The following is a 9880-nucleotide window of genomic DNA, read 5'->3' on the forward strand; positions in this document are numbered from 1 at the left end:
CAAAGTGCCTTTCCCAAGGACACAACGTCGGGCCCCTGACGGGATTAGAACACACAACCTTACGGTTGCGAGTCCGAGAGCCTAACCACTAGGCCACCGACATGCGGGCATTCACCTTCCGGCTTCCGAACCGTCACAGAAGTGGGATAGCTAGCCATCTCAAATAACATCTTTCATATAGAATGTGCTTTAATCATTTCACATCCGAGACAATAACAGCAACGAAATCAAACAACAAGTCAGTTGACGTTTTTGTTTTTTAATACGGGGTGCCCACTACAGATGGGATCGGCCGACTCAAAAACAAACGTGTTTGTTTTCAGTTTCAGGCGATCGAGTCAGGCGATCGGCCCGATCCAGCCGTAGTGGGCACCCCGTATTAGGAGAAGCGCCTAGAGCTGTGTTCACACGTGAGTGGGCGCTATAGAAATTATGATCTTCATTATTAATTAAGAAGTTTGTAAAAACAAAAATCTACTAGATCTAGCTGCAATACTAATAGCTTTTTTATTTTTATTTTTTGTCCTGGACCAGTTGACATTTTTTTCCAAGAAGCGCCTAGAGCTGTGTTCACACGTGAGTGGGCGCTATGGAAATGATCTTCATTATTAATTAAGAAGTTTGTAAAAACAAAAATCTACTAGCTGCAGCAATACTAATAGCTTTGTCTTTATACATTTTTTTTTTCTTTTTTCGTCCTGGATGTGCAGGTATCGCAGACAGACGTCCTTCGCCGATCCAGGAGGCCAAGGGCGGCTACTCTGACACGGACTCCGAGACGAGTAGCGTCTTCTCCTCTTTCCGAGACAGCAGCTTCTCAGATAATGGGACGTGTTCCCCCTACCCGGGCCCGCTCTTACTCAGGTACATTTGTAATGTGGGTCATTGTACTGAAGTAAGGGGGTTGTCAAATTTCAGGGAATGGAGAAATCATTTTTTTGTTTTGTTTTTCATCTCTTGGGCGATTTTGTCTAAGTTTTATAATACTTTACTATATATATATTTTCACTGAAACCGTCTCCACTCTTAAAGACACATTTTAAGGTGAATTTTACCAAAGTTTTGTTTAAAAGCATGTTATTTATTTTGTACAACCAGTGCGACTATTCAGCTTTGAAAGTCACAAAATTTCGCCGACCATTTTTACAGTCCGTTTCACCTGCAGCACCAGGTAACCCCGCTCATAATGTCTCGACCTCTGTACAAGATGTATGTATTCATATTTTTGCTACACATGTTAACCATATCCGTACGCCCTGGCGTAATTTTGTACCCCCGGGGTTGTATTCTTCACATTTTAGAATACTTCTAGAGCGAAGATCTCTTTGAAACTTTCAGTATTTCTCCAAAACTCATTTTGACAGACTGCTATGCAAAGCGTACGGATCGGATTAACGAGTACATTTCCTCTTTCAAAAGTGATGGCACAGAGCTCCCCACGTCGTATGGATACGATAGTAAAACACGGCGTACGGATAGGGTTAAATAAAAATAATATACAAGCTCTAATTTGAAACCGATAACTTCGTATTGTGCTAAAAAATATTGACAAGGGCCTGATTCCACTAAGCTGTTTTGTCTGGCGGCGAGTTTACCATTCATTCAGTCAGACACTCAGGAATACACTTAACATGGAACCAGGGGATTCAGCTTCCACCTGGGGGCTGCCATCTTTATTCTCTGACCCTGCCAGGTCTTTTTCCAAGCCTTAAGGCCAAACATGAAATGCCAAATAGGACGTAATAACTCCAGTATCATTACATACGCTGCGACACATTTTAATCACTTTTGTTTATGTTTTTCCACTGAAGAGTACTGGAGAAAATGACGTTAGTCTCAAGTTTCAATTTTGCCTTCAGTTGTTTTGATTTGATGTTTGACTTGTTCCATTTTGTCCACCAGTACCATTAAATAATGTGTATTGCGTCATGGGGAAATCAGGCCCTAGTCAAAAAAATTTATCGAAGAAACCAGTATTTTCCCGCCCTATGGGCAAAATAAATTAATTTCTATCTATTTTTATTTTAGTTAACCGCCTTCATGTCCATAAAAAACCCATTTCTGTGTAGATTTTACTGAAACAAGTTGTTTAAAGCACAGAATTAATTAAATCTCTTGTTTCCGAGGACAGTAAAGCTTTACAAGTCCTCAAAACTGGAGGCCATTTACTCATTTTCTCTCTGTTTATACCTCTGACATCTCTTTAAACTGCAAATATTATTTCGACTTCTATGAAAGACAGATGGGAACTTTTTTTTATCACAAGCAAGACAAACAAAGCAGCTTTAAGATGATACCAATAATTCTATGTACTTCCTGAAACCTGACGCGCGCCTGATTTTCCTTGTTATAATAATATACAACATTCATACAGCGCTCGTCGTTGATATTTTTTCTTTTAACTAATACCATCCGTCCACTGAGGTCTTTAAACGTTTTTATCTGTCTTTGAAGACCGTTTTGACACACACACACACACACACACACACACACACACACACACACACGCACACACACATATACAAACACATACACACACATACACACACACATACACACACACACATACACACACATACACACACACATATACACACACACGCACTCACATCCACCCAACACACACACGCGCGCGCGCACACTTGCCCTTTCAGTAATCTGTTGATTTTTTCTATGACTTTACCTGTAAAAGGTTTGTGTCTTTTTAAAAGCAGTTTTAACTTGGAATTTCTGTTCAGTATATTATTTTTATTACGTTCTTTTCTGCGACTTTACTTGTAAAAGACCAAGTCTCTTAGGCCTCGCAGTGTAGCAGGGACGCTGTCGCGAGCACTTCGGTAGCGGTTTACGACGTGTCTGCACGACACCTACCACATTACTACTAGTCACGAGTAGGCCAAGACGATACCGACGGACGAAAGACAAAAAAGACGCATGTCACCCACACTACAACTCTCACCAATCTCCTACAAGTATTAAGAAGATATCTAACTATCACAGCCAACAGCAGACTTATATAATAAATGTCAAAAGGGGGCTCTCGTGGCCTAGAGGTTAAGGTGTTCGCCTCGCATTCAAAAGTCCGGGGTTCGAATCCCGGTAGCGTCGGAAAATATTTCTTCTCTAAAATTGTCTCCTTTCACCTCCTTGGTCTGCTTTCGTTTCCATTTTTGCCCCCACCCTCTCATCTCCTTTGCCCCCCCCTCCTTTGGGCTCCTGACTCTCCCTGCAGCTTTTTTACTGCTTCTTCTTGGCTCCTTCTTACTGCTGTCTTTCAGCCCCATCTCTGATCTCCTGGTCGGAAAGATCTACACCTAGCCTTCTCGGATAAGGGCGAAAAATCTCGAATGTCCAGTGTACAAGTTGTGCACATTAAAGAACCCTTGGTGGTTCAAATCGGTAAGAGTAGGCTTCGGCCGTCACCGCGCAAAATGCTAAATTTTCTACCAGCTGAAAATGTTTGGTGTATCCCGCGCGCTCATATGACCGTATGCAGTTGCGAGCGCCGAAAAAAACTTACCAGAAAAAAATAACAATTTTAACCTTCCTTTCAGAACTTAGTTGACCACGTACGCGCATCTGGGGTACTCATGCTCAGTGGACCACGTTTTGGTTGCCTGGATGTTATTCACAAAATACAGTTTACTTTCTCTAAGAATAGGGGTAAGGGTAGGGTCAACCTGGGATGAGAGGGATACAACATCTCAGCAGAAAGAGATTCTCAATAAAAATTTCTCCTCGCTCGGGAATGGAACTCGGGTCTCCTGTGTGAGGCACCAAAGCGCCTAACCGCAAAACCACAGACGCTGGTGAAATGAATAACGCGAGAGGTGATACATAAAACTGAAAGGAAAAAAAGACGCCGTGAAGGTCAAGGAAAATTAACGGAATGCTAAAAATAAACCTCTCTCAACTTACCTCACGACGAGATGCAATAATGAGTTTGCATTGGGCCATGGGGAGTGTGTGGAAAGGTCAACATCGTGAGTTTGCTCTGATACGTGAAAATGACATAGTAGTGAATAACTCGATATATGGCCCGTTCTGTTTACAAAGAGGAGTAAGGTAACATTTTAAATCGAACTACATGTGTTCTGAAATACCAGATATCGGTTTAAAACTTAATTGTACCCAATGGACATGATGATACGCTCTTAATGCCGACAAAGGCGACGGATGGCATGGTAAAAGGTTTGTTCTCCAGCTACAAACGATGTTTGGTTTGAGAAATGAAGAAGTTCATGCACTGAGCTCCTAAAAGTACCATACAGCTACAGATTTCTGTAAGTGAATATTGATATTTTATAATCTATGCCAAGGTTTGCTTGTGTCGAAAAACAAAAGCAGATTTTTGTATAAATATGTAGACAAGGATAATCATAATTATACAGAGCGTGTCTTAAAATTTGAGTACCTGAATATCCCACCCCCCCTCTCCCCTTTATTTAGGGCTTGGTGGTGTGTAAGAAAAAAAAAGGGAAGGGGGGGGGGGGATTCAGTACACATGCAACATACATACGTCATTGTCTGACAAGGCAAAGGTGTAAAGGTGTAACAGAGATAAATACCCCACTGTAGAAGAACTTCAAACAGTTTTCGTCTTGCACAATCTGCAGCATGTAAAAGTCAGAGGCCTTTGCCGGTGCAGCGATAGAGCGATCAAGAAGATTCGGTGCATTAATTTTATCTTGAGACAAGACGCCTGGAATAAATTTGTGCAAAATGATCTTGTTTGGCTTAGAGTTACGTGACGATATCATTACCTCATCGGTCTTGAACGTGCATCTCTTATGTCTGCAAGCTGTGAAATAAAGTCGACTTTCTTAAAGAATATCTTTTATTCTATTCTTATCCAATATCTAATCCAAAGCCAGACATTAATTTTTCCGGTGGGTTGGTATGCTATGGATATAACAGACATTTCAATCCGAGCACTCGGTTAGTGTAGTTATGGGTTGCAATTAACCCTATCAGTACCCCTCAGGGTTGTATTCTTCACATTTTAGAAAACTTCTAGTACGAAGATCTCTTTGAAACTTTCAGTATTTCTCAAAAAATCACTTTGACAGACTGCTATGCAAAGCGTACCGAATCGAATTAACGAGTAAATTTCCTCTTTGGAAAGTGGAGGCACAGAGTTCCCCACGTCTTATGGACACTAAAGTAAAAAACGACGTACGGATAGGGTTACTCGTCCAAATAGTACCGGACTAAGATGAGTGTGTTGCCAGTTATGACAACTTATTTAATTTGAAGCTCTGGTTCAAGAATGCTCAGTCAGGAATTCGAACCCAAGACATCCGCATCTGTTGATAATATTTCAGAGAGAAACCAGCTACATAGGCCATACGACTTTCTATGTAATTATTCATCGCAAACGACACATTTTCATCAAGATAAAACCGTTATCACAAGTTAAATTTTCATTTTTAGAAAAGAGCTACTACTGTAAATCATTTTGTTTCTCTTGAAGCCTCATTAAAATCTAATAATCATCCGATTTATGGCGTGCAAAAAAACTCAAATAATACTCAAGTGCAATCTCAAGAGACATAATTTACAACTCTATTAACTTCTCACAACCTTTACAGAAACAGAACCGCTGCACACACACACACACCACACACACACACACACACACACACACACACGCACACACGCACACACATACACACACATACACACACATACACACACATACACACACACACAAACAAACACACACACACACAAAAACACATACACACACACACACACACACACACACACACACACACACCACAATTCTGTTCTCTTCACGTCACAACATGTACAGTGTGTGTTGAGAGCGTTGACATTGTCAGTTTTTGGAGCGAGGAACACTACGTACATGAGGAGAACAATCCAGAAGAATATTTGCTCTGTCAATAAGCCTTGTTGATTGTGAGCCGTCAATACAGAAAAAAATGTCAATACACTTTCGAGTTCGTTCACACACTCATTCATTTTGCAATCTCAACAGCCGGCTTTTCTCTGTATTTTTGAATATCGCTGTTATGATTTTCATTTTCTGTGATATTTGTTCTCTTTTGAATTCAATATCTCGAGTGCACGTGTTAGAGTTGACGGGAGTGGCCAATCTTGATATGTTTGCTTTGAGTAGTTATATCCATTTTTCTCTGTCCTTGTTGATGTATTTCGCCTGCCACATCTCATCCTAAATGTCACTGCTGTCTTCAAAATCTTCAGACCTATTTTAATGTGTCAGTTGCTATTTTCACATAATTTATGATCTGGTTTTTGAAATTCTTTCTATCTTTCAGCAGTTTTCCATGTCTTTTGTCTGTGTATAAGCTTAAATAAGAAGCCATTTCATCTTTCTCTTAACAAATATCGTTCTGTCAATTCTTCTTTCTCCTATCGTTTTTTTTTTCAAACATTCGCTCAGCTCCAAACCGAATGTGACCTATCATGGTGAAATCATGCGCTCGTCAAAATAATGAAATCGAAGAGACTGGTAATTTTCCGCCGATTTGGCAATTTTCATCGAATTCTGGTTTCTTTTTTGCTCAACTTTTTAATTATTATGTAAATACTCATTTATGGAAGGCATAAAAAAGTAAATTTTCAGTTTCCAAGGTCTCTCAATCTACGGAAGTCATCAAAGTTTGGCGGCAATTTTCCTGCTACTCTTACCTCTGAAACAAGGCAGCTCCCTACCTCCTTCAATTGCAAATATCTCGACTTCTATACACGAAAGATTCGTACTTTCTAATAAAAAATAAGACAAATTAACAAGCTTTAAGATGATATCAATAACTCCACATGCCCAAAAGTTGACGAGCGCCTGATTCCTCCGCGTCGTGACACAAAAGCACATGATCCTGCGGTGTGAAGACTCGACCCTCAGCTTGTTAAAGGAGCCAAATCCAATTCCCCCGTTGGAAAGACTTCCAGCGTCTCGGTATTTCCCCTGGGGTACACCCTCTTACTGCCGGGGTTCGCTACAGCTCTGTAAGAACGTGGCGGACTCACACATGCGACCAGGGGCAGACGAAAGTCAGTGTTAGATAGATAGATAGATAGATAGATAGATAGATAGATAGATAGATAGATAGATAGACAGACAGACAGACAGACAGACAGACAGACAGATAGATAGATATTTTCTTTACTTTCCCTCTGTTCTCTAAGAACGAGGCAGACTCGTACATCAGATCAGGGTCAGACTAAAGTCAATGTTACGGTACTATTGGGCCCGTCAAATACACATGAGACATACACATTTACATATTTTACATTATTATGCGTGTTTCTGACAGCCTTTCTAAGTTTTAGCTTTTTTTTTTTTTAAAGTAAAGAAAGATTCATCGACACAATTACTTACTTTTACTTTTACTTTTTCATCCTAGGTTGTAGTTTAGCGTCGAGGAGAGATGCAGTTTTCTATGGTAGGCCAGCCCCGCAGCTCTTTCAGTAGTGATACTATGTTTTCTCAGGGTTTCCTTAACACTACCCTTAATCCACCTTTTGTGTGGCCTTCCTCTTCCTTTATAGCCTGAAGTCTTTTAGTGCTGAGAAACAGCAAGACAGACAGACAGAAACAGCAAGATAGACACACAGAAACAGCAAGACAGACACACAGAAACCGCAGACAGAGTGAACGTACAGCTGTAGTTGAATGTACCAGTAGCGCCCTCTATCCTCTCACTTGGAATATCAGAATCTGCATGATTCACGAAGTAATGCTTATACTGCTATAAAAACAGAGCGACGTATTAATGAGTTGCCAAATTACCAGAATGCGCTTAACTCAAAGAGTTAACCACAGACACACAATTGAAGCTGGGGCATTTCTAAAAAGAACTAGATCTATGATGTTAGTTTAATGAGGGGACAGAAATTTGTTTTAACCCTATCAGTACGTCGTGTTTTACTATCGTATCCATACGACGTGGGAAACTCTGTGCCACAACTTTCCGAAGAGGAAATTTACTCGTTAATCCGATCCGTACCCTTTGCATAGCAGACTGTCAAAATGATTTTTTTGAGAAATACTGAAAGTTTCAAAGAGATCTGCGTACTAGAAGTATTCTAAAATGTGAAGAATGCAATCAGAGGGTACAAAATGATCTCAGGGCGTACGGATAGGGTTAAAGCATATTATCACGTAGCCTATAATATCGTTCGCATAGATTTTGCTTTCCATCTCCTCTATGATTGGTCAAACCTCGACTCAATGATCGTAGCTTTATGTGAAACTCCTTGTCAAACTCCTTGTCAAAGTCATGCATCTATTTCCATGCCCCATAGATCTAGTAGTCTCCTACAACCGTCTCCACCTTTTTCATGTATATCTATCTATCTATCTATCCATCTATCCATCCATTCATCCATCAATCCATACACCCATCCATTCATTCATTCATTCTTTCTATCCATCCAACTATTCAAATACGTTTTCAACCTCATAACCCCTGTCTTCACTTTCACCAGTTTTATCTCCCTTTAAAACTACATGTCGTACTTTTCTTCCCCCCTCCTTTGTATTCCCCCCTCTCCTTTATCCCCCCCCCTTTGCCCCTTTTCGCGGCCCCGTCCCCAAGCAAGCCGTAAGAATGTTGTGTTGCAAAATTGATTTATCGAATTTGTCTCCCCTCAATTTATCGCATCCTTTAAGGGAGCACGTCTCGTCGAGAAGGGAAGTCAATGGGGTTGGATTTGACGCAAAAAACGGACAATTCAAGAAAAAAGCAGCGGAAATAATACGTTTACCATATTTTCACTTCTCGTTGCTCTCGGCTTTTGAGTGTGTGTGTCCCCCCCCCTCCCCCTACAGCCGAGAGGTGAACAAACAACGCAGTTTTCAAAGCTTGTTTTTTTTTCCTGCTGGGACCTCTGTGAACATTTCGATCTGGGATGGTTATCTTCCATGTGGGTGATCTGGACAATGTTTATTCTTACACAGAAGGGGCAGATATGTTTACAGCATCTGTAGTCATGACTTCTCAGCTTTGTGCGCGAGTGCGTGGTATTATGTCGCTGGTGTGTTTGTATATGTAGATCTAGATGTCGGAGCTACGAGGTATGTGCAGTGTGTGTTCTGTTAACCTTTTTGTGTTTTCGAAGTGAGTAACACAGTGACATTTGTACGCTCATCGTCACGATTTAGGTCACGACATTGTAGGACCATGCCTCTCATTGTAAGATCGTACATAGAGTCTATGCAAAATAATGACGACTACTGGAGAAACGAACTCGTGCTCTTTGAGTACAAAGGTTAAAGGTCAAACCACCACACCACAGATGTGTTATGTGTGGTGCATTTTCTTCCTTTCTGAAATTAGTCAACAGTCCTTAAGAATTAAATTCTAGTCTTCGGAAGTTTTTTTTTTCTACCTCTAGTTGCAGGTGACTCACGAGTTAGGACAAGTACAACGCAGTGCACGCCCGAGAAAGTTCTTTTTAGAAAATACAAATGGGAATTGAAAATAAGAACTGATTTTTTATTAAAAAGAACACTGTCTTTACTAATTTTTTAATACACACCCCAGCCGCTCACCAATGAAACAAATAAAACAGAAAGATTTTGAAAAAAAAGGAACATTTTACATGCCCGTACCACTCCAGGCCGGGGAACATTTTTTCCCCCTAAATTGTGTTAAAACGAAAGACAGTGTAAGAAAAACCTTTTTTTTCCTTCTAATTATTGTAATATATTCTTATTATCATATCATCTCTCATAACAGCACGCCCACCCCACACGCATAACCATGTTTCCTCTAATATCTCTTTGAATTGACTTTAAAAAAAAATCTTGCCGAAAAAATGTATGTATTCATAAAATGCGTAAACATACATGTGTATTAGTAAGAGAGAGAGAGCGAGAGAGAGAGAGAGA

General features: G+C 40.4%; 1 protein-coding gene across 1 annotated transcript in view; it reads left to right on the top strand.

The window, feature by feature from the left end:
• The window catches only part of LOC101847536 (regulating synaptic membrane exocytosis protein 2), a gene marked incomplete in the record, with an annotated part of 82471 nt that overhangs the window by 38103 nt on the left and 34488 nt on the right, over positions 1-9880 (top strand). The window contains 1 exon segment of the mRNA XM_013089186.2: positions 711-864. Within this exon segment, the coding sequence (XP_012944640.1) occupies positions 711-864 (154 nt within the window).

This window comes from Aplysia californica, unplaced genomic scaffold (genome assembly GCF_000002075.1).
Source record: "Aplysia californica isolate F4 #8 unplaced genomic scaffold, AplCal3.0 scaffold00889, whole genome shotgun sequence".
Lineage (NCBI taxonomy): Eukaryota > Metazoa > Mollusca > Gastropoda > Aplysiida > Aplysiidae > Aplysia > Aplysia californica.